Source organism: Doryrhamphus excisus, linkage group LG6 (assembly GCF_037039965.1).
Source record: "Doryrhamphus excisus strain RoL-2023G ecotype Guam linkage group LG6, RoL_Dexc_Guam_v1.1, whole genome shotgun sequence".
Classification (NCBI taxonomy): domain Eukaryota; kingdom Metazoa; phylum Chordata; class Actinopteri; order Syngnathiformes; family Syngnathidae; genus Doryrhamphus; species Doryrhamphus excisus.
The window spans coordinates 8,905,128-8,929,400 of record NC_136362.1 but is presented as its reverse complement, the minus strand read 5'-3'; the positions used below and the strand labels follow the sequence as shown (position 1 = coordinate 8,929,400).

The 24,273-nt window shown below is 44.0% G+C and overlaps 3 protein-coding genes and 1 long non-coding RNA gene across 8 annotated transcripts; 2 read left to right on the top strand and 2 right to left on the bottom strand.

Annotated features, from left to right (window-relative positions):
• Positions 1-156: 156 nt before the first annotated feature.
• On the bottom strand, positions 157-14,765 carry LOC131126529 (uncharacterized). 2 transcript variants are annotated; one of them, XR_013627505.1, is made up of 4 exons: positions 14,390-14,765; positions 9,238-9,572; positions 1,196-1,338; positions 157-1,122 (listed from the first exon to the last, which is right to left on the bottom strand). It is a non-coding gene; the product is annotated as an uncharacterized LOC131126529 (long non-coding RNA). The 2 variants fall into 2 exon arrangements; XR_013627506.1 differs by lacking the exon at positions 14,390-14,765 and adding an exon at positions 10,084-10,159.
• On the top strand, positions 4,085-12,267 carry samd7 (sterile alpha motif domain containing 7). Its single transcript, XM_058069145.2, has 9 exons — positions 4,085-4,359; positions 9,050-9,194; positions 9,257-9,380; positions 9,462-9,586; positions 10,167-10,248; positions 10,551-11,215; positions 11,284-11,399; positions 11,475-11,585; positions 11,696-12,267. Exons 2-9 carry the CDS (start codon positions 9,089-9,091, stop codon positions 11,945-11,947), a joined length of 1,581 nt encoding a protein of 526 aa, XP_057925128.2. The 5' UTR covers positions 4,085-4,359; positions 9,050-9,088; the 3' UTR covers positions 11,948-12,267.
• sec62 (SEC62 homolog, preprotein translocation factor) lies at positions 13,361-18,008 on the top strand. The gene is made up of 8 exons (XM_058069154.2): positions 13,361-13,450; positions 14,184-14,292; positions 14,415-14,520; positions 14,587-14,770; positions 14,841-14,936; positions 15,009-15,069; positions 15,149-15,268; positions 16,509-18,008. The coding sequence occupies exons 1-8, from the start codon at positions 13,415-13,417 to the stop codon at positions 17,039-17,041; spliced, it is 1,245 nt and encodes a 414-aa protein (XP_057925137.2). The 5' UTR covers positions 13,361-13,414; the 3' UTR covers positions 17,042-18,008.
• nadkb (NAD kinase b) lies at positions 16,203-24,243 on the bottom strand. Of its 4 annotated transcripts, XR_013627504.1 has the most exons (13): positions 24,201-24,243; positions 23,370-23,636; positions 23,174-23,257; positions 22,642-22,771; positions 22,291-22,399; positions 21,079-21,164; positions 20,908-21,010; positions 19,945-20,096; positions 19,183-19,282; positions 18,950-19,107; positions 18,794-18,876; positions 18,094-18,370; positions 16,203-16,918 (listed from the first exon to the last, which is right to left on the bottom strand). XR_013627504.1 is itself a non-coding variant. In XM_058069152.2 (12 exons), the coding sequence occupies exons 2-12, from the start codon at positions 23,633-23,635 to the stop codon at positions 18,211-18,213; spliced, it is 1,431 nt and encodes a 476-aa protein (XP_057925135.2). In that variant the 5' UTR covers position 23,636; positions 24,089-24,243; the 3' UTR covers positions 16,203-18,210. The 4 variants fall into 4 exon arrangements, 3 of the variants coding, with proteins under 3 accessions (XP_057925135.2, XP_057925132.2, XP_057925136.2); XM_058069152.2 differs by having other exon boundaries at positions 16,203-18,370; positions 24,089-24,243; XM_058069149.2 differs by having other exon boundaries at positions 16,203-18,370.
• Between the last annotated feature and the right edge of the window lie 30 nt (positions 24,244-24,273).

Below are 24,273 nucleotides of genomic sequence, written 5' to 3'. Positions count from 1 at the left end.
TAATCAGTTCACAGTTCCACATGTCCAAAAGGAGTAGGAAGAAGCAAAGCTTATTAAATCCTACCCCTCCATCTGATACTTTTACAATCAGTAACTGTTACATTTGTTCACTTCCTGCTTTCCTAATAAAATAATAAAATTTAAGTTATTTTTATTTTATTTTTTTAATTTAATAAAAAAATAGTTTTTCATTTTTTTGTAATTAATTTTTTTTAATGTACAACAACTGTTACATTTGTTCACTTCCTGCTTTCCATAATACAGTTTAAGGTTTTTTTTGTTTGTTTTTAAATAATGTACCTCGTACCGTACATTGGTAGTGAGATATGTAATATACTTAATAAATACTGTAAATTTGATGTAATTTGACTATATTTCATAATTTTGTAATTTTTTTTTATCAAATAGATTAGCTTTTCGGCAACATTATTTCCTGAAGATTAGAAGGCGTCTAATCCAGTAAACAGGCCAGTAAGAGGAAGTGAAGAATATAAGACGCATATTATTTATTGCATTTAGAGTCAAAATATTATATTTTGGCAGAATATGGCATTTTTAGCCCAGCTAGTCAGCCATGTTTGCTTTGCATTATCTCTCCTACTGAAGCTCGCCTTTAACCAGAGATGTTCCTGAATGCACCATCGTCTTATTTGTGTCATTTCAAGGGGATTATTCATCCTAAAGAATCCGACCATTGCAGCCTCTGATGGTAATCAAGACCTAAACAAGCTTTACGGCGGGCGTAAGAGACGTAATGCTTGCACTTCAGCGGGATTAAGCCGCAGTGTCAATGCCGGGGGGGGGTGATCCGGACACCAGATTGTTGCTGTAATTAGAAGATGGACGGGGTCCGTTGTTTGTGTCTTATCGGTGAATTTATAGCCGCTCCTGCTCGTGGAGGTTAAACCTGCCGTGATCCCTTCGCCTCACTGTGACTCTATAATGCTGGCTGCAAACAAGATGGACAGAAATCCCTCATAAAAAGCTTACACAGCCCGGCAGAGACCTTAAATTAGTTGGTTTACATGACTGATTTTCAAGTCCTAATTCTCTGGGTTGCTTAAATCCAAAGTCCTTTATTAGGGGTTGTTGGTTGCTCAGATGTTTGGCTTTGCTTGGCTCCTGGATGAAAAGAAATAAGGTCATATAAATGTTACTGCTTTTAATGTACAGTCATATGCAAATTTTTGGGTACCATCATTGATAAACCATTAGGGGGTGCTGGAGCCTATCCCAGCTGTCTTCGGGCCAGAAGCGGGGTACACACTGGACTGGTGGCCAGCCAATCACAGGGCACGACCGTTTCCAGAGGCTCGGAGGGCAGGAAGCCATAGCCGCCTGAGGAGAAGACAAGAGAAACACACTGAAGCGGTGTCCTCACATTTGATGTGGAAGTGGTAAGAAAAAAATAATACAATATTCATCAATTTTCTGTGCCGCTTATCCTCACTAGAGTGGTCAGGGGTAGGTTGGAGCCAATCCCAGCTGACTTCAGGCAATAGGCGGGGTACACCCTGGAATGGTGGCCAGCCAATCACAGCGCACATATAGACAAACAACCATTCACACTCACATTCATACCTATGGACAATTTGGAGTCGCTAATTAACCTAGCATGTTTTTTGGAGGAAACCGGAGTACGGGGAGAACATGCAAACTCCACACAAAAATGGCCGAGGGTGGAATCGAACCCGGGTCTTCTAGCTGTGAGAAAGAATTATTCATGTTTCCAAAACGTAACGTTCACTTTTTCCTTCTAAACTTGACTTAAAATACATTTAAACATAAACATTTAGCTCAGTTCATGTTTGGTCTTAGCATGCTTACAATAGCATAGTAGCTTTAGCCATTTTCATAGGTAGACAGCACTATCGTGTTAGGTGTTAGCATGCTAACATTAGCATGATTATATGTTTATATTAGCATTTTTTTTCAATTTTCATAGCTAGACACCTTTCACTATAATGCGACATGTGTAAGCATGCTAACAAAAACATGTTAGCATTGTTTGCATGCTAACATTAGCATAGTAGTATTTTAGCCATTTTCATAGCTAGACACTTGTATAAAGATAGCACTATCATGTTAGGTGTTAGCATGCTAATATTAGCCTGGTTACATGCTTTATATTAGCATTTTTTCCATTTTCATAGAGAGACACCTTTCACTATAATGCAACATGTGTTAGCATGCTAACATAGCACGTTAGCATTGCTGGCATGCCAACATTAGCATAGTAGTATTTTTAGCCATTTTCATAGCTAGACACTTGTGTAAAGACAGCACTATCATGTTAAGTGTTAGCATGCTAACATTAGCACATTAGCATGGTTACATGCTTATATTAGCATTTTTTTCCATTTTCATAAAGAGACACCTTTCACTATAATGTGACATGTGTTAGCATGCTAACATAAGCCCATTAGCATTGCTGGCATGTTAACATTAGCATAGTAGCATTTTTAGCCATTTTTATAGCTAGACATTTGTATAAAGACAGCACTTTGTGTGTGCTAACATTAGCACATTAGCATGGTTACATGCTTATATGAGCATTTTTTTCAATTTTCATAGCTAAACGCCTTTCACTATAATGCGATATGTGTTAGCATGCTAACATAAGCACATTAGCATTGCTGGCACGCTAACATTAGCATAGTAGCATTTTTAGCCATTTTTATAGCTAGACATTTGTATAAAGACAGCACTTTGTGTGTGCTAACATTAGCACATTAGCATGGTTACATGCTTATATTAGCATTTTTTTCAATTTTCATAGCTAAACGCCTTTCACTATAATGCGATATGTGTTAGCATGCTAACATAAGCACGTTAGCATTGCTGGCATGCTAACATTAGCATAGTAGCATTTTTAGCCATTTTTATAGCTAGACATTTGTATAAAGACAGCACTTTGTGTGTGCTAACATTAGCACATTAGCATGGTTACATGTTTATATTAGCATTTTTTTCAATTTTCATAGCTAAACGCCTTTCACTATAATGCGATATGTGTTAGCATGCTAACATAAGCACATTAGCATTGCTGGCACGCTAACATTAGCATAGTAGCATTTTTAGCCATTTTTATAGCTAGACATTTGTATAAAGACAGCACTTTGTGTGTGCTAACATTAGCACATTAGCATGGTTACATGCTTATATTAGCATTTTTTTCAATTTTCATAGCTAAACGCCTTTCACTATAATGCGATATGTGTTAGCATGCTAACATAAGCACGTTAGCATTGCTGGCATGCTAACATTAGCATAGTAGCATTTTTAGCCATTTTTATAGCTAGACATTTGTATAAAGACAGCACTTTGTGTGTGCTAACATTAGCACATTAGCATGGTTACATGTTTATATTAGCATTTCTTTCCATTTTCATAGCTAGACACCTTTCACTATAATGCAACATGTTAGCATGCTAATGTAAGCACATCAGCTGTGAGGCCTGCATGCTAACCACTCCAACACCGTGCAGCCTGGTTAATGGGTGGATGTTTTTGACCCTCTACTTCCCCCAGACAGGTTCCCCCAAAACCTCATCGAGAAGGTTTTGCCTTTTGGTCATTCGGTCATGTGAACGTCCGCAGCAAAGATGGTCTTTTAACCCCCGAAATCCAAACGAGTCATCACACCCTGCGGTGTGAACGCAGCCCCAAAGGGGGGGTGTCCAGCCTGGCTGTAAGCGGCTGGTGAGCACAAACTGTCAGATTAGGAGGTCTGAGTCGATGATCCGGCCAATTTAGCCGGATTTCTAGCAAGTGACCACCAAGCGTGTTTGCGTCAACACATGGGCGCCCCAGTGAGCGCAAACGCCCCATCTAAGACACGCTGCCGATTCCCACCACATAAACAAGACTTTTCAGGGGGGGAATTAAGGAGCGTCCGGACGGAGGAGGTCTCGGTTATTTTGCCAGTGGAAAAGGAAGCTAAGCGTTTAGGTGTCTTAACTATGGCCTAAAGTGCTAACAAGGGATTAGTGAGGTAAACGTCCAAAGAGGTTTAGCGCCCCGCGCTTAGGAGAAGCGCTGCTGCTGCTGCTGCTGCTGCTACCTCATGGAGTAATTACACATCACTTCCCAAGGTGCGCCGAGCCAAGCGGTTGGACGGGAGATCACAGTGATGTCAGGGGCAGGGAGGGCTTACCGCCGCAGATAAGGCCCGCTAATGGAGATGAAAGCAATCGCTATTTAAAAGCTCTTTTTTAGTTAAGCAGTTAGCCCGACAGCGCGGTGGTGCGAGGCTGGAGGCTGGAGGCTCGGGTCCGAGAGACGTGTCTCTGGGATGGTCAAACTTCCGTTTTTTTCTTGAATCCTTCTCGAACGCATCGGCTCACTGACGCTTTCGAGGTGAGTCCGTTCTGTCACTTTCAGTTTTAGCGCGAAAAATAATAATAATAATAAAAGTTCTCTTTCAAATTGTAATTAATCAGACAATTATGTAAGACTAATATTTAATAAACTACTGTCAGTAATACTATACTTCTTTCATTTACCCCCAAAATAACTATGACGTTATATTAGATACTTGAGCCAAAAATGGAATCAAAACAACAAAAAATAGGCAGTTATTGCAAGTAATTGAAATTAAAATGTGGAAATATTTGTGACAAATTAAACCAGGATTTCTCCCAACCAATCAGCAAAAAAATTCAAGAAAAATATATTTGAAGTGGCGGTCATCGTTATGAAAATTTTTTTCTAAAACGTACCATTCACTTTTTCCTTCTAAACTTGACTTAAAATACTTCCGAAAAAATTATGTTATTTATTGTAACATGCAATAACAAACAAATACAAATATTTATCTGGGATTTTTTTTTTATTTTACTTGTATTGTCATTACTTCATGTGCGTCACATTGACACAACCCCCATATGGCTGTCCTTGGCTATGCCTGCCAGTAAATAGCAGCTCGCACCCCGAATTTTAACATACTACCATTTTTAGTTATTTTCATAGGTAAACACTTGAACATTTTTACATAAACATTTAGCATGTTTGTCATGTTTGGTCTTAGCATGCTTATAATAGCATAGTAGCTTTAGTCATTTTCATAGGTAGACACATGTATAAAGATAACACTATCGTGTTAGGTGTTAGCATGTTAACATTAGCACATTAGCAAGGTTACATGCTTATGTTAGCATTTTTTGCCATTTTCATAGCTAGACACCTTTCACTGTAATGCGACATGTTAGCATGCTAACATAAGCACGTTAGCATTGTTGGCATGCTAACATTAGCATAGTAGCATTTTTAGCCATTTTCATAGCTAGACACTTGTATAAAGATAACAGGCTAACATTAGCACATTAGCATGGTTGCATGCATATGAGCATGTTTTACCATTTTCATAGCTAGACACCTTTCACTGTAATGCGACATGTTAGCATGCTAACATAAGCACATTAGCATTGTTGGCATGCTAACATTAGCCTAGTAGTATTTTTAGCCATTTTCATAACTAGACACTTGCATAAAGATAGCACTATCATGTTAGGTGTTAGCATGTTAACATTAGCATAGTAGCATTTTTAGCTATTTTCATAACTAGACACTTGTATAAAGATAGCACTATCATGTTAGGTGTTAGCATGTTAACATTAGCACATTAGCATGGTTACATGCTTATATCAGCATGTTTTGCCATTTTTATAGCTAGACACCTTTCACTATAATGCGACATGTGTTAGCATGCTAACATAAGCACGTTGGCTTTGCTGGCATGTAAACATTAGCAAAGTAGCATTTTTAGCCATTTTCATAACTAGACACTTGCATAAAGATAGCACTATCATGTTGGGTGTTAGCATGTTAACATTAGCATAGTAGCATTTGTAGCCATTTTCATAGTTAGACACTTGTATAAATATAACACTACTATGTTAGGTGTTAGCATGCTAACATTAACACATTACCATTGTTACATGCTTATGTTAGCATTTCTTGCCATTTTCATAGCCAGACACCTTTCACTATAATGTGACATGTTAGCATGCTAACGTAAGCATGTTAGCATTGCTGGTATGCTAACATTAGCATAGTAGCATTTTTAGCCATTTTCATAGCTAGACACTTGTATAAAGATAGCACTATCATGTTAGGTGTTAGCATGCTAACATTAGCACATTAGCATGGTTACATGCTTATATGAGCAGTTTTTGCCATTTTCATAGCTAGACGCCTTTCACCATAATGCGACATGTTAGCATGCTAACATTAGCATAGTAGAATTTTTAGTCATTTTCATAGCTAGACACTTGTATAAACACTTTCTAGTTTTATGCTAGGATGGATTGTTAATGTAAACGTATGAGGCAGCATTTTTAGTAATGATGCATGACTGGAACCATGTGATGTTTCCAGGCCAATCAGAAAACCCAGAAATGTATATTGTAAGAATATCTCTGAAGATCTGAAGATTATGTCATGGTTAAACATGTGTTTTGCGAAGCAAATCAAGTATTCTAAAACAGCGGTTCCCGACCCTTTTTTTGACCCACAAACCGACTTGCAATGTAATGTGCCTTATTGATGATATATTGTGTAAAACAAAGACTAATAAGAGTAATAACAACAAATGAAAAGCGCTAAAGGAATACAGAACCACCTTCCACCGGTACCGGCCTGGACTTTGTATTTCTAGTTGGCTGTTTGATGTGTGTGGTATAGGTGCTAGCAGGAATTAACTAACATAACTAACTAACAATTAACTAATTAACTAACAACTAATTAACTAACATTATCAAATTTGACCTTTATGCATTCCAGCACAGTATCGGCATTTAGGGAGCAAATATGAGGTGAAAGAAATACAGTGTTGTAACCTAGATGGTGCATTTAAGGACCTTGCCACTTACTGTTTGTAGCTGTATATTATTTTATAAATGACATAAAGGCCCATATTTCCAAAAATTTACATTACATTATTGAATTTACATTATTTTTATAAGCTCAAAGGCTTCCTGCGGCCCGCTTGGTCTCCGCCCGCGGACCAATACCACAATACTAAAAAAAGAAAAGACAAATGGATTGAACGTACAATATGAAATATGCCATGTAAATCGGTGCTGCCCATTGCGTACAGGTTGTGTATCATGGAATTGTCAAGAGTGTAACTGAGAATATGCAAGGCTTTAGCGTGGGGGTGGGGGTGAGGGGGGGGGGGATTAAGGAGGGCGAGACAATGTCTGATATGACCTCCTCAAGGCTCCCGACTAAGTCGTCAGCAATTTTTCTCTTTAATTCATTCTTGTAATGGGATTAAGCAGGCAACGGTAAATCCCAGGAGTCCAATCCTTGGATGAGGAAGGAAGCTGCAGTGCAGACAAAAGGAAGGAACTCCAGGAAGACATTTTGCTTTGGAATTCTGTATGGAATTTCACATTTTGTTGTCTCTAAAATAGAACAGTCATTAGAATGGAAATGAATATTAATCATGCATTCCCACCATGACACATTAACTTGTTGATGATACTTAATATTTTATATATTTCATCATATTTGCATTTATTTTAGGTGATAATTGAAGGTGTATATGCAGGCGCCGCATAGCAGCACATAAAGCGATTGTGTCCACCACATTTATCCCCCCGAGGTGTTTTTAGGACATCCTGGGTGCTAATGGGGGCTAATAGGCTTAGCAGTCAGGGTGTATTGTCCAGGATGCTTACAGGCAAGGTTTGCTGGGGGTAAAACTCTAAACGTGCGGATTAGCGCCGACACATCCCGTTAAAGTGCTGTATTGCCACGACTTAGCTAATAGGATCCTGGGGGTGGAAGGGGCCTGGGAAGGTACGTGGAGGCGGTGGGTGGGGCGACCGGTGGGGGTGGGGGTGGGGTTGAGCGGGAGGGTCAGCAGCAGATGTAGCTGGCAGACTGTTGCAGGACTACCGGGGCGGGATTAGACACCCCAGATTAGATGGATTTCAGAGGGAATTTGAGAGACTGTCATAACACACAAGGCTGGGGGGGGGGGGGTCAGAGAAAATATGCAGTACATAAACATAATATAAGTAAATATTTACACTACACATGGGGTTAGTGAATTATTACTTTTTAATACAATTTCTGCTATCCTAATAATAATTGAAATAATAATTGACACAAATTGATAAAAATGTTGCATTTATAAGTTTTTCCCCCAATATTAAAAGTTACTATCAGGATTCAAGTGTCATATTTTTCTAATTTGTTCTACAAAAAAAAAAGAAATGGCATAATAAATGCAAAAACTAGGAAACTGCACCTTCTAGTGGCTGTAAGCAGCATCACAAAGGATATTCAAATTGCGTGTGTTTTCTCCTATATAAATGATGACATAGTAAATAAATAAACAAGGAAACTCCACCCCCTAGTGGTTGTAAGCAGCATCACAGGGGATATTCAAACTGCGTGTGTTTTCTCCTATATAAATGATGACATAGTAAATAAATAAACAAGGAAACTGCACCCCCTAGCGGTTGTAAGCAACATCACAGGGGATATTCAAACTGCGTGTGTTTTCTCCTATATAAATGATGACATAGTAAATAAATAAACAAGGAAACTGCACCCCCTAGCGGTTGTAAGCAACATCACAGGGGATATTCAAACTGCGTGTGTTTCTCCTATATAAATGATGACATAGTAAATAAATAAACCAGGAAACTACACCCTCTAGCGGCTGTGAGCAGTATGACAGGCAATGTTCAATCCGCGTCTTTTTTCTCCTTAATAAATTATGACATATCTATAACTTTACAATATTTTGGAAGCCCGGACACTTTGAACAGACTGTAAAGACTTGTAAAAACATGCATTTCCAATTTTTATGATTTTGTAAAAACAAATAATATTAATAAATAGCATTTTAAAGCACAAACATTGACTAAATGTTGATGGAGCATAACTTTCCTAAAATAAAAGTTGCTGCCCTCTAGTGGTAGATTAATGAAACTGCAGCCATTTTCACTTTCATGTTGTTATAGCATTGTTTACATAGAAAAATCAAAGGTTATATGATATTTCATGGGATGTTTGTGTTTTCTTTTGGAAGTGAAAGAATCAGCAACGTGGTGACGGTTTTTGGTTGCAAATGATGACCCCCCGCGAGCAACTCAGGAAGATGACGGCGCTGGGTGAGCAGGGCGCTCTGGACGAGAAGCACTGGTACCGGCTGGTTAATGGCGTGTCCGCAAGCGGTGAGGACGGAAGAAAGGGTGCATGGATTGCTGAATGGCTTACCATTCCGTGTCTGTGGTAGAGCTGAGGCAGAGGCAGGAGATGATGATGAGGAACCAGATGGCCATGGCGCCGCAGATCCTCGCTCAGGGTCAGCAGAGGTTACAGGGGGTGCCGGCTCAGTTTGAACCGAGATACATGGAAAGGTTTGTTTACCAAATTCCAGGGAATGAAACCTGATTTTCACACAAGTCGGCTAACCTTTTTTCCTGTTCTCGGTTCTTCAGGGACTTGGTCCCGCCTGCTGAGATGGTGGCTCCTGAAGCCAGGCAGATGCACATGGGACCTCACCTGGGCCCCCCTTTAGCGCCACATGCTAGTGTCCTTCCTGGAAGAACCTTTCCAGGAGCAGGTAAACAAAAACACTTTAGATCCTCATATAGATCTTTTTTAACCAAATAAAAAAAATGCAACTTTATTATGTTAAAATTAAAAAAAAAATTACAAAATTTTTACTACTTATAAAAATATTATAAAACAAATTATTTAAATTATAACAAATTATAAAATTATAACAAATTATAAAATTATAAAATTCTAAAATTCTAAAATTCTAAAATTCTAAAATTCTAAAATTATAAAATTATAAAATTATAAAATTATAAAATTATAAAATTATAAAATTATAAAATTATGTTTCTCATATTGCAACTATAAAAAATATTAGGTATGAATGTGAGTGTGAATGGTTGTTTGTCTATATGTGCCCTGTGATTGGCTGGTGACTATTCCAGGGTGTACCCTGCCTCTCGCCTGAAGTCAGCTGGGATAGGCTCCAGCCTACCCCAACCACCCTAGTGAGGATAAGCGGCATAGAAAATTTATGGATATTGTATTATTTTTTCTTACCACTTCCACATCAAATGTGAGGACACCGCTTCAGTGTGTGATGTTTGAGTTGTGCATTGTGTTTTCTCTTGTCTTCTCCTCAGGCGGTTATGGCTTCCTGCCCTCCGAGCCTTTAGAAACGGTTGCCCGGCGACAGGAGCTCCTTCACAAGCAAAACATGGCCAGGTGGGTACCATATCAGCATCAGACCCAGTGCTTGGGTACCCGCACCGAGCAGCCGCTGCCATGGCGGTCTCACATTCACCACAACGTCCGTCATAATGTCATAGTATCCTCAAATGGGCCTGATAATGATAGTCCACCCCTAATTTATACATTTACTGCATGCTTTGAATGGGAAACAGTACTGCATTAAGGAGGAATAGGGGGCGCCACTTCCTCGCTACATGAACGAGAAAGAGGCGGAGCCACAACCTCCCTACATATGCGCTCTGATCAAATGATTTTCCGATTGTCGTTGTGTTCAGAATGGAGATGAACGCCATCCTGCACCAGAAGGAGCTGGAGAACGCCCACCAGAAGGGTCTGATGGGCATGGAAGCCCCCATGTCCTACCCGTCTAACCCCATGGCCTTCAGGGGACGCCAGCGCATACCCGAGAGCCACGACGTCTTCGTCCACCGCCCGGCCCTCGACGACCTCCACTCCGGCAGCCTGCTGATGTCGGCTAGCCCGTACCCACCTGTGGGGACGCTGCACAGAGAGCGGGGTCGCAGGGTGGGAAGGAGGCCCGCCGCTCACAAGAGCGCCGAGCACCCGGCGGGCAACGGCAAGGGCCCTGCCGAGGACAAGAGTGTGGAGCAGAGTCCAGGGGCTGCGTCCGGCGGGGAGGAGAAAGAAGTGGATGTGAAGGGAGACACCGGGGACGAGGGGGCCACCGGAAAGGTGCATCATCATCATCAGAGCAAAGTGGACTCAGAGATGGCTGCAGGAGGCAGGAAAAACTACAAGGAGGGGGAGGCGGGGCTTCGTAAGACCTGCGTCGGCGCCACAGAGGCGTGCCAGGATGTGAGCAACAGCGGCGCCAGCGACAAGGAAGGCCAGTGCGGATCTTTCCAGGAGAAGTTCATGTACCCCCCAGCGGGAATGCCGTACATCTTCCCCGTCACTGGAAACGGCTTCCTTCCACCTGGTACGCCACCGTTCTTGTTTACTTGACTATCTATTGCCACGCCCCCCCATATCTTGACTGACCCTCAGGGCCGCCCAACCTCTTCCTGAACGGCGACGAGGTGTCGTCGGACGTGAGGAAGTGGAGCGTCAACGACGTTTACAACTTTGTTAACAGCATTCCAACGTGCTCCGAGTACGCTCAGGTGGGCATCGCTCTCTCTTTGTTTGCATCATCTTCCTGGTCACGCTCATGTGACCACCCCCGTTTACCCCCACAGACCTTTAAGGACCACATGATTGATGGCGAGACCCTGCCCTTGCTCTCCGAGGAACACCTGCTGGACACACTGGGCCTCAAGCTGGGGCCCGCACTCAAGATTCGCTCGCAGGTTCACTACAGCCGCCACCCTCACTTCAAATATTCTATAAAAAAGCATCAAATGTGCTGTGTGACGTTTAAGTGTACTCAGTGATTGACAGCATCGTCTCCAAAACGCAGGTCTCACGGCGCATGGGCAGCATGCTCTACATGATGAACCTGCCTCTCCCGGCCGCCACCCTGCAGGCCGCCCCCGACAAGCCGGGCGACCCCTCGTCTGAGACGGGTTCCCCCGTCAACTGCAACAGCGAGGAGATGATGGCCAGCCCCCGAGATGTCGACGTCCTTAAAGCCAGCGAACACCTCCAGGAGACAGACAACAATTCACCTCCTTGTGCCAGCGCTGAGGCCGTGGTGTCTGTCCAAGCGTGAACATTGGACTCTACCATCCTGGACTCTACCATCCTGGACTCTCATACGTGCTACGCTAGGGCTTTAGCAATGGAAACTCTCATCATCCACTTCATAAGCGCTTGCTGACCAAGGGAACGTTAGCGTACAAAAAGCTATTACACTGCTAGCTATTATACTGCTAGCTATTACACTACTATCTTTTATACTACTAGCTCTAACACTATTAGCTATTACTCTACTAGCTATTAGCCATTACACTATTAGCTGTTACACTAATAGCTATTACACTATTAGCTATTAACTGTTACACTAATGGCTATTACACTACTCGCTATTAGCTGTTACACTATTAGCTGTTACACTACTAGCTATTAGCTATTACACTATTAGCTATTACACTATTAGCTGTCAAACTAATAGCTATTACACTATTAGCTATTAGCTGTTACACTATTAGCTATTACACTACTAGCTATTAGCTATTACACTATTAGCTGTTACACTATTAGCGATTACACAAACAAGCTATTAGCTATTTCACTGCTAGCTATTAGCTATTACAGCTAGCTAGCTATTTCGGCTGATATTTAGGAATATCTAGTCATTTATTTATTGATTTATTTTATTTATGTTTTGGCATTTGAATGTGCTACCTTTCTAAACCGTTTGAATGGATTGTAAATAAAATGTATTTTTTTTTACATTGGAAGGCGTGATGCTCACCTAAGTGATAATAGCAGCATCGAGTGATTATTTGTTATAATACAGTGTATCATATTTCATGCTATAATGCTGGAATTAATCAAATAAAAATTGCATTGAAAATATATTTAAATAAAAGAATCTACAATGCATATTTTAATGATTTACTGATTTGATGGCACTCTCGTCTTTTTTTCAAATGTAATTATTTATTTAACTAATTTTGTCTTAAATATTATGGTACGAAAGCACTCAATATTTTTTTTAAATGTAGTTAGTTAACTGATTTTGTCTTCTATGTTATGGCACACACAAAAAAACATATTTTTTCAAATTTAGTTGACTGATTTACTCATTTATGGCACTAAAGAAAAGAAAACAAAAGAACTACGAAAAGAAAAGAAAATACGTTAGCATTCTCCCACGGTTTGAATTCGGTTATTGAGTTATTTATATAGTATTTAGTTATTCTTTTTAATATAGTAATATATCATCGACTTAAGTCATTTCTACTTACATTATTTACGGCACAAATAGAATCCCATATACTGTAGACAATACACGTGTTATTAACTGATTTTATACTTGTTTGTGGTACATTAATAACTCCCATATGGTGTATGTGAACCACAATTTTAAATAAAGTTTTTTTTTTCAAATTTGAATCAACTTATTTACGTAACTAATTGGATACGCATTCATTTACGCTTGGTGTTCCGTGTTGGAAGTCTCGCGATAACCCTGTCGCGCGAACTCGCTGGGAGAAGCTGAGCAGGAGGGATCATGGCGGAGCGCAGAAGGCAAAAGAAACGGATCCAGGTATGGAGTTTTTTTTTTTTTTTTTTTACTTGTTTTGTTGTGTTTACTTTTTTCCGGTTATGTAATCGTTGGCGGTGGCGAGGGAATGAGAACGGACGAGCCGCCGACATTTGTTGACGGCGCTGTTAAAGAGATGTAAAGCTAGCTCGGTGATGCTAACGCGGCTAACGCTAGCTTGCCGCACTGGGGAAGTACACACAGACAGGAGTGATACACATACATGGAGGGGATAACAGTAATTGATAGGCAGCTTCTTTAAACACAGTCTTCTTGTATGTAGTCTGACATACAAATATCAGCCTTGAAGACGGCTTTAGACGTTATAGACTCTTGTTAGTGACGTTTTTTCACTTAATTGCAGCCTTTGCTGCTTAGAGCCGCGTCAGCCCTCGGCAGGCGTGTTTACATAATGTGCGGCAACATGTGGCGCTTTCCACTGTTCAGCCTTTGGGACTTTAATTTGAGTGGGTCTTTTTTTCCCACGGTGTCAACTTTGAAGATGGGGAAATGACAGCAACAGGTCAGCTCACCTAAGCAACAAAAAAAGCTCTTATGACGCATTGGAGGTTGCGGGGGAAAGTAGTAAAAAAAAAAAAAAAGCCGGAGACGCTGTAATGCGCATGCGCTGCATCCTGCATGGAACTATTTCTAACATTCTGGACATGCAGGGACAGGATAGTGGACAAGTGGAATGTTGCGAGCCTAATGAGAATGGCTTGAATGTTGTGTGCAGGAGGTGAGTGACCCCACCAAGGAGGAGAAGGCGGTGGCCAAGTACCTGCGCTTCAACTGTCCTACCAAGTCCACCACCATGATAGGCCAAAGGGTGGACTACTTCACCGGTGAGGACCTGCAGACCCGCCCACATGTACACATGTCCAAAAAAAAAAAAAAAAAAGACAACAGCATCTTGTAGTGAAAGTGAAAGATGGTAGTCACTCACTCGCTGTGTGCTGTCACTCAGCCTCCAAGGCGGTGGACTGCCTGCTGGACTCCAGATGGGCCAAGGCCAAGAAAGGCGAGGAAGCGCTCTTCACCAGTAGAGACTCGGTGCTGGACTACTGCAACAGGTCAGATTCCAAGCATTGGAGACGGCGTGGAGAGCACGTCCATGCTCACTGTCTCGTTCTCTGCAGGCTCCTCAAGAAGCAGTTCTTCCACCGTGCTCTCAAAGTCATGAAGAAGAAGTCGGAGAAGGACATCAGGAAGGACAAGAAGCCCAAAGGCGACAGCGGCAAAGAGGAGGAGAAAAAGGCAAAGAAGGAGAAGAACAAGAAGAAGGAGGCGGACACCGGCGGCGAAAGCAAAAAGGACAAGAGCGTACGTTTGAAGACGCCGTCGGAGACTTCCTCTGAGCTTCTGATGTCATCACACGTCTGTGCGCTTGCAGGACGACAGCCCGGGAAGCCCCAAGAAGAAGAAGGAGGTGAAGAAGAAGTTCAAGCTGGAGCTGCATGAGGATCAGGTGTTCCTGGACGGGAACGAGGTACGTCATTCGTCGCCCAAAAGCCGCACCGAGGTTTGTCATCTCCGCAACCTTTGATGGCGTCTTCCTCAGGTGTACGTGTGGATCTACGACCCCGTTCCTTTCAAGACCTTCGCCATGGGGCTGGTCCTGGGTCAGTCTCCGGCGTGACACGTTTATTTCATGTCCTCCCTTGACCTTTAACGTGTGTCTTCACGTGTCGTTTTTGCCAGTTATTGCCGTCATCGCCGCCACGCTTTTCCCTCTCTGGCCGGCGGAAATGCGCGTGGGTGTTTACTACCTCAGCGTCGCCGCCGGATGCTTCGTGGCCAGCATTTTGCTCCTCGCTGTCGGTAAGAACATTTGGAAATGACACATTTTTACAAGCAGCTTCAACATACGGAGCCTTGTTTTTGCTGCCATCTAGTGGCCTAAAAGTGCTACTGCAGCTCTACTGCCACCGGTCACACGTTCATTATTGCTTTTTTTCCTAAATATAAACCAATTTAGAACTGGTTGAAATGGTGATGAACACCATAGAAAGCTTCACCACGTTGGGTTTTAATTAATTATGGGCTTGCTCAGTAATGCAAGCCCCATAGACTGCTGCTGTCTATGGGGCTTGCATAAACTTTTGAACTCTCCCTGTGGCTAAATGCTAATTGCTAGCATATTAGCATTTAAGCTAATTTACTCATGTCTAAAGGCAAATACACACATGGCATGATGTAGGAAGGTTATAGGACAACCTTGGCACTTTCTGAACTTGAGGCCCTCTTGCTAGGTGCTAGCATGATGACTGTTAGCATTTTAGCTAATTTACTCATTTCTAAAGGCAAATAGACACATGGCATGATGTAGGAAGGTTATAGGACAACCTTGGCACTTTCTAAACTTGAGGCCCTCTTGCTAGGTGCTAGCATGATGACTGTTAGCATGTTAGCATTTTAGCTAATTTACTCATTTCTAAAGGCAAATAGACACATGGCATGATGTGGGGACACTATGGGACTGCATCAACCTTTTAAGTACTTGAGGCTGTCTTGCTAGGTGCTAGCACGGTAGCCGTTGGCGCACCGGGCCCGAGGTTCACAGCACAGGTGGCAAGCCCATCAAAATTTCCGCGGGAATCTTCTAGTTAATTAATTAATCTTTGACGTTTAACAATGTTTTGAATGCAGCTCATCTTAAATGTAAATAGACATTATCATATGCTTCCCAAAAATATAGTGATATGTTAACATCCATATTGCCCAATCCTATTTATTACTTTCTCCCCCAAAAAGTGACTCTGAGCGAGGTCACCTAGATGTTAAAAATGTAGACAACAATACTATCTGCCCCAAAGGCTGGACGGGACAAAAAAAAAAAATTAGTGTCCAATTCGCTCAACATTCCAAAAGTTGATCAGTCAAAAATAACGTAAGATAAAACCTGATTGGACCGCGTTTGTGATATTACAAGAAAAATCCTGTTTAAAAAAAATGTAGACATATCTTCTGACTTTGTCCACAGGAGGAGCCTAAGACACTAAGAGTTAGCATCGATGTAAAAAATGTGAGTGAGTTTCTGACCGATGTTTCCGTTCCTCAGCTCGCTGCATCCTCTTCCTGTTCATCTGGCTGGTGACGGGCGGCCGCCATCACTTCTGGTTCCTCCCCAATCTGACGGCCGACGTGGGCTTCATCGACTCCTTCCGGCCGCTCTACACCCACGAGTATAAAGGCCCGCGGGGCGGCGCCAAGAAAGGCGGCAAGGACGGTGGCGGCGGCGGCGGTGGTAACGCAGCCCAGAAATCAGACAGCGATGACAAGTCCGACAGCGAGAAGAAGGACGAGGAGGAGGAGGATGAAGACGATGAAGGCAAAGAGGCGGGGCTAGAGGAGCGTAAAAGCGGCGAGGAGGGAGCGGAGCGCCACTCGGACACCGACAGCGACCGCAGGGAAGACGAAGGCTCGCAGCACAGCAACGGTAACGACTTTGAGATGATCACCAGGGAGGAACTGGACCAGCACACGGAAGAAGAGGAGGAGGAAGAAGAAGAAGAGGAGGAGGAGGGGGAAGAAGAAGAGGAGCAGGAAGTAGGGGACAGCATTGACAGTGAAGCTCAGACTGCTCAAACATAAACATCCCGTGTCACTCTCCACTTTTCCTCCTTCCCGATCCCACTCAACTTCCTCCTCACCAGACGCTGCCGCCGTCAGCGCAAAGTCTTAGACTGGACTTCCTGCCCCCCCCTTCCACCTCTGTGCTTGATCTCATCTGCGATTGACCTAAAGCGGTCTGGTTTGATTCACGTCTCCACGCGAGGTCCGAAGACTGTGACCAACGGTGGAAGTCTCCTGTCCCGCTTTTTTTCCCCCCTCGTCACGGCCTCGCATCCTGCCATCGCTTCCCAAGCGGAGCAACAACAGGGACCAAACTCATCGTGTCATTTCAAACAAGAGCAGAAAAGCTTGCTTGCTTGCGGTCGGTCGGTCGGTCAGTCTCCGATGGCGAACAGAGCGCTCCGGAGCAGCCGCCGCAACGTTTCAAGGTGCCATAAACGCTACGAATGACGTCTGGCGTCCCGACACGAGCACAGTGGAAGTTTTGGGGTCGTCCATTTAGCTCATTTTTTTCAAAGTATGAATTATTTCTATTTGGATTTTTATTACTCTAGAAAAAGAGAATTATGCATACCGTGTTTGCCAACTGCCTCCCTCCATTTCCTCTTCTTAGGAGATATTACCCATTCTTTGTTTTTATATCCCACTCTAGGAATTTTTCTTCTTAATTTATTCCACTTTTTTTTTTTCTTTCTCTCTCAATTTGTCCGGTTTATGGTTTTGTTTCTCTGGCGTCTCTCTCTCTCTCCCATGTCACACGTTGTTGGCTGTTGTACAGTTGTAGTATTTGGTGATACCATCTTCTACTTGCTCATCACACGTTTGTGCCAGTTGGGGAGGGGGGGAGGGTACCATCTTGTCTTCTAGTCGTTGAACATGGGCGTCTCCTCATGCAATACTCAAGAGTATAATTTCAATACAAATATTTGATGTCTGGAAATATCTTATTGCAATAAAAATGTAGAAAGCACTTTTTTTGGGAGGGGGGGTGTCTCTTTGGCTCTTAGTTTTATTCTAAGCACAATTACACAACATTGTTTACAAATATATAAATATGACATTAATACTACCTGCAAGGCTGTATGTACATATTATGTACACGTGAAGAGGTCGCCATGGCAACATGAATTGGAATGTGATGGGCGTCTGGCTCAGTAAGCATGTGGATTGGCATGACGGGGGGGGGGTCAGTTTTCCGTGTCCGACGAGTCAGAGGTCTCGGCGAGGCGTGCCTGCCGCTTGCGCACGTTCCAGTGCAGACACTGTGCCAGGCTCTCAAACCAGTCGTAGACCAGGTCGTGGCAGCAGATGGACGGCACCGGGTAGCACGATGTCGTGATCTTGATGCTGGCGTGGACCCCCCCCCCCAAAAAAAAAAACACAGGTTTAGCCATACCATTGTTGATTCTTAGAAGGTAACCATAAAGCGGTCCCTTGCTCCCAGCCACTCGGAGCGTGTGCCCGAATACAGTGCACCTTGCTGGGCCACAGCAGGTGGCTCCTCCCCCTCTATACTCTGCTTCTCCTGATAGTATTATGACAAATGTTCCAGTGTTTCTTATCTCCAGGTGTTCATGAACTCCACTTACGTCTCGTCGCTAGCAGATGCGGTGTGGCGAGACTATGCCACTAATGTCGTTCTTGGGCGTAACAATGTTCAGTAGAATAATAACCATGTTGCCGTAGCTTGGTTCATAAGGAAATGGAGCTTTATCGGCAGAGCAGCAGCTCCATCTAGTGGAGATGTTTGAAAAATGAAACTAGGCCTACCAGTCGCCGTGCTGGATCTCTTGCCTCTTCCTGCCGTCGAAGGACACCCAGGCGGTGTTTCTGGCGTCGGGGGACAAAGTGATCTAGGACAAAAAAGGTTTTGGTGACATTTAGCGAGACGGTAAACTCCCCTGCGGTGACGTCCCCGACACCCACCATGAGCTCCACCCCGGCGGGGACCACGATGGGCCTGAAGGACAGCGAGTGCGGACAGATGGGGGTCACCATGATGGCTGGCACGTTGGGGTGGATCATGGACGCCCCTGCCGCCGCCGCGTACGCCGTGCTGCCAGTGGGCGTGGACACGATCACGCCTGGCGTGGTCATAGAGAGAGAGCGAGAGCGTGTTAGGGCGCATGCTCAGCATCCCACTACCGTCCTTCTTTTACCGTCTCCTTGCACGGACGTGATGAGACGTCCGTCCAGGTACAAGTCCACGTTAGACAGGTAGGACGAGGGCCCACGGTCGACCACCACCTCGTTCAACACCTGCACGCACACACGGTTACGGTTACTTCACAGGAAGTAAGCTCAGCGCTTGCACCGTTTCCTGTGTTGACGTTGAATCACGACGACAAGCGGCTGAGTGAAGTCTTCCGCTTGGAGACGGCGCCCAGTCGATACAAATAATACATCATCACTCCTCCTCCGACGAACCATCCGCCCCCCCCCCCCCTCCCCGAGCGTGTCACTGCGCTGACGATGTCTGGCAGGTGCGCCCACGTCAGCAAAGGCCGTGAAAACACACGACGCTCCCCCGGGAGGAGGAGGAGGAGGAGGAGGAGGTCAGACTGACTGCGGAACAACCCGTCAGCATCTTTTGGGTCGGTGGGAGGGATGCGTGTCTCTGCAGCTGTGTGTGTGTGTGTGTGTGTGTGTGTGTGTGTGTGTGTGTGTGTGTGCGTGTCAGACAGCAGACTCCATTAAACATCCATTTGGCGTTGACTATTCTGTTGACGCCACCGTCTCCGGGACAACTGGCTCAACAGAAGCCCACAACATCGCATCCACCGCCCCCGCCCCTCGTGCTTTATTATGACTGTCGCCGCGGCAACGCTCCGGATGCTTTGCCGATTCCGATGACGTATGTACACATACTGAGAGGAGAGAAGTGCAGGCGGTGGCGTACGAGTGGAAAAAGGTCAGCTCACCTGGAGCTGCAAGGTGACCTTGCCCGCCTCGCTGCTGGTGTATCGGCGAGGGAGCACGCCGTTGTGCTCCGGCTGCTGCGAGGCCGTCCTATCCAACATCTCCTTCACCACCTTCACCTTCAGGCGGCTGCGCAGCGTGATGGCTGCGTTCCCTGGAAAGCATTGTTACATTGTTACTCGTTGCAATCCCGTCTCTGTGCACCAGAGGGAGGCTGATGTCACTGCAGCGCCTAAAATGAGTGTTTTTTTTCGCATTTAAACTTCATTCATTCATTCATTTTCTACCACTGTCTTCTTGGGGCGAGAGGCGGGGTACACCCTGGACTGGTGGCCAGCCAATCACAGGGCACATATAGACAAACAACCATTCACACTCACATTCATACTTATGGACAATTTTGAGTCGCTAATTAACCTAGCATGTTTTTGGAGGAAACAGGAGTACGGGGAGAACATGCAAACTCCACACAAAAATGGCCGAGGGTGGAATCGAACCTGCGTCTTCTAGCTGTGAGAAAGAATTATTCATGTTTCCAAAACGTAACGTTCACTTTTTCCTTCTAAACTTGACTTAAAATACATTTAAACATAAACATTTAGCTCTGTCATGCTTGGTCTTAGCATGCTTACAATTGCATCGTAGCTTTAGCCATTTTCATAGGTAGACACTTGTATAAAGACAGCACTATCATGTTAGGTGTTAGCATGCTAATATTAGCCCATTAGCATGGTTATATGCTTATATTAGCGCGCTAACCACACGACCGCCGTGCAGCCCACATTTAAACTTGTATTGGTATATGTTTGTTTATATACTTTCTGGTTGCGAGTTAGGAGCCAATCACAACAAGTTAAAATAAACAAGTCTGACTCATGGCGTCCTCTTCCATGCAACGCTAAACTCATCACACAGCAGGTTAACACAATAAATAACAGCAATCTCCAGTGAAGGCAGCACAGTACCTTCAAACACTTTGTCCACTTCTGTTTTATACGACTCAAACTTGAAGGGCGTGAGGAATCCCAGGGAGCCGAGATGGAACGCCATCACTGGAGGAACGCTGGCCTGCAAACACGCACAACACACTTGGCGTGGTTGCACAGGGCGAGCATGCTAAACCGTGAGGATGCTACCTGGAAGAGAGAGGAGGCGTAGAGCAGCGTTCCATCCCCTCCCAGACAGATGATCAGGTCAATGCAGTCAGAGATATCATCGTAACCTGGAGTCAGTACCCAAAACAAACCAACCACTGAGTCCACTGAGGCTCTACTAATGTTCAAAACCCTATTTAGAAAATGATAAACGGGTTTTCAATGTCTTATTTGATATGATTACGTCTACCATATTGAATAATAGGAGTGTAAGGGTGACTATAGGGATGTTATTTCATGTCTAGAGGTCTTGAATATGAATGATCCTCCACTAGTAGTATGCGTGTTAATGGTAATGGTTTTATTTCATTTGAACATGCATCGGATTACAATTGAATGCATCACATAATCAGTTCACAGTTCCACATGTCCAAAAGGAGTAGGAAGAAGCAAAGCTTATTAAATCCTACCCCTCCATCTGGTACTTTTACAATCAGTAACTGTTACATTTGTTCACTTCCTGCTTTCCATAATACAGTTTACGTTTTTTTTTTAAATAATGCACCTTTAATAATGGCCATACAATGACATAATGGTTACCATAGTAACTGTCAATATAGTGCTATGTATAGCACATCATGACTGGTTCAAGACTCTTCATCCTTGTATTTAGCAAACATCAACTGCTTGTATTGTTTCTTGAATTGGCTCATCGTTGTGCATTGTTTGAGGGTCTTACTCAATCCATCCCATAGTTTGATTCCAAATACTGAAATGCTATGGCTTTTTAACGTAGTCCTAGCATATAAGTGTTTTATTTAAATTTAGTTCTTCCCTGAGATCATATTTCTCCTCTCTTGTAGAGAAGTATTGGATGACATTTTTAGCTAATTGGTTATTTATAGCCTTATGCATTATTTTAGCTGTTTGAAGATGAACTATATCAGCAAGTTGAAGTATTTGTGATTTTATAAATAAGGAGTTAGTATGTTCTCTGTAGGCGGCATTATGAATTATCCTTACTGGCCTTTTTTTTGCAGTACATTTAGCGAGTTAAGATAGCTTTTATAGTTATTAGCCCATATTTCCACACAATAAGTAAGATATGGTCACATTGCCATGTGATGATTATAGTTGGGTTGTGTGACCTTGTATTTTCCGATTCCGGACACTTTGCAAGGAGGTTATGTTTTGGAGCTCCGGTGTACACAATGAAGCGTCTGCTGTGTGTAGTGTATTGGGCTTGATTCTCACCCTCTCTGAAGGTGCACAGCTGATTTCGGATGGAGCCAAAGTTCTCGTCCTCGGAGAGCGTACCGTCGTCAGCCACCCTGCGCTCCACGTACACCATCATCTGTTTCTCCTGTGACACACACACACACACATACACACATTCCTAGTGATTGCATAGCATGAGCAGGGGCCAAACATGTGCGGCGAAGATGTGACAGCATGCGTGCAGAATGCAGATGATTACACCGAGGTGTCTAGACTACTTCCTGGATTCCTTTTGCTAAATGCCATCAGATCGCTGGAAGCACATCGCGTTCTCTGGTGTGAACGCAAACAATCGGCTTATTCGTCATCAAAAAAGCTTCTGCCTACCTCGACTAGAAACCTGCAAAGCTCCTTGAACGGCTCCACCAGGCTCTCGTCTCGGATCTTCCTGATGACGAGAACGTTGACTGGAGGTTTATTCCAGGTGAGGCGCTGGCTGGCTGGATCCTGGATGTGCCTGGGACACACACACACATGTGGATCACCGCTACAAACGGAGATACTAAACATTTGGAAAGCGTCCTCTGTTGCGTTCACTGATTAACGACAACGACCATCTGATCTAAAAAGTGTTTTTACCTTACTTTCCTCTCCTCCTTGACGCGCCTACTGACTGGCATCGTTGTGCTAAAGTACCGAGCGTGCGAGGCGAGGAAAACACTGACACAAGCTAACAATGAGCGTCTGTGCTCGACGTCCTGTTCCGAGGGAACAACCAATCACGGCCTTCCTGTTAGATCTTATCTGGCGGAGTTACACAATTACTTTCTGTGTCAACGTCCAAAAACACACGCAAGGCTGTCCTCATCTGTCTCACGCCTCGCTCGCTAAAGCACAAGACCACTTAAGAAATGCTCACATGACTGAAGTGGGGTTGGGAAGAATACAGGCTTTGGGTCCAAAGTGAGTGGCTGGATACGGTCCATGAAGGAAGTGAGCTCTCCTGTGCGTGGAGGAAGAGAAGGAAGACGAGTTAAGACGCCATCGGATCACGTCCCGGGCAGCCAACCTGTGCCAGTGGCATGACCGACCAGCTGGCAGCCTGCAGAGCAAACCTCTTAGGTGAACTTTCCGCTGTGTCGCTCACTGAGCCGGACGCCTCTGAGTGCTCGCGTTGGCCCGGCAACCTGTGCTGCTCCAACTCCCGGAGCAGCTGTTCCTGACCATCCCCCCGCCGCTGCGACTTCTTGGCCTCCCGTCGTCGCCTAGGTGAGACGGACGGGCGCTCCCTGTGCTTGGAGGAGGCTTGACCCGGGCGGGCTGTCGGTCGGGACATGCTGCCGTCCGCCTCGGAGGATGAGCAGCCCGCTGAACTGTCCATACTGTGGGACAGGAAGTAAAGCGCTAACATTTCAGCATTTAAAGACAAACACAGACATCATATTTATCACTTATCATATCACTTTATATTTGCAGTCATCTGGGTGGTAAAAAAAAACTGTTTTCAGAATGTTTTTGGTGTTAAATTACTAGCATTTAAAAAAACTACACATGCCAACGAAGTGACGTCATCACAATATGTCCAATGGTTCATCGTAAAGGCTCATCGATAAGAGTGTTCGAGTTAGACATAAAAGGACACATTTGCCTCACAGGAGAATAAACATTTACTAATATACTTTTTTTAAATGATCGTTTTCCCCCAAACTACGTGAAAACGGTACAGCTCAACTGTTGACAGCTAAAGCTCCCCCCCCTAGCAAAGCTAGCAAAGCAGCTAGCGACCTAGCTAGCCGCCATTAATAATCACGAAGCAAGTGAAAGTCAGCCTTACTGCGTTAGAACGCGGTAGATAGTTATGGCGGCCCCATAACGACGCGGCCGAGATTCCGACACCGCTTTTTTTTTAAGTTTAATTGACAAGTATAAGTTGAACTGTCAAGTACCGGCGTCGGAGAAACCCCAGTGACATGTTCGCACAAACACCGCGTGACTCCCCGAAGAGGACGTGACGTCATC

Bases quoted from the DNA above. Each gene is read 5' to 3' on its own strand.
- samd7 (XM_058069145.2), top strand. From the start codon at position 9,089: ATGATGACCCCCCGCGAGCAACTCAGGAAGATGACGGCGCTGGGTGAG. The intron at 9,195-9,256 runs GTGAGGACGGAA...TGTCTGTGGTAG, and splicing joins TAATGGCGTGTCCGCAAGCG to AGCTGAGGCAGAGGCAGGAG. The intron at 9,587-10,166 runs GTAAACAAAAAC...TCTTCTCCTCAG, and splicing joins AAGAACCTTTCCAGGAGCAG to GCGGTTATGGCTTCCTGCCC.
- sec62 (XM_058069154.2), top strand. From the start codon at position 13,415: ATGGCGGAGCGCAGAAGGCAAAAGAAACGGATCCAG. The intron at 13,451-14,183 runs GTATGGAGTTTT...TGTTGTGTGCAG, and splicing joins GGCAAAAGAAACGGATCCAG to GAGGTGAGTGACCCCACCAA. The intron at 14,937-15,008 runs GTACGTCATTCG...CGTCTTCCTCAG, and splicing joins TGTTCCTGGACGGGAACGAG to GTGTACGTGTGGATCTACGA.
- nadkb (XM_058069149.2), bottom strand. From the start codon at position 24,226: ATGTCACTGGGGTTTCTCCGACGCCG. The intron at 21,011-21,078 runs GTAGCATCCTCA...GCGTGTTTGCAG, and splicing joins ACGCCTCCTCTCTCTTCCAG to GCCAGCGTTCCTCCAGTGAT. The intron at 18,371-18,793 runs GTAGGCCTAGTT...GGTCCACGCCAG, and splicing joins GAGATCCAGCACGGCGACTG to CATCAAGATCACGACATCGT.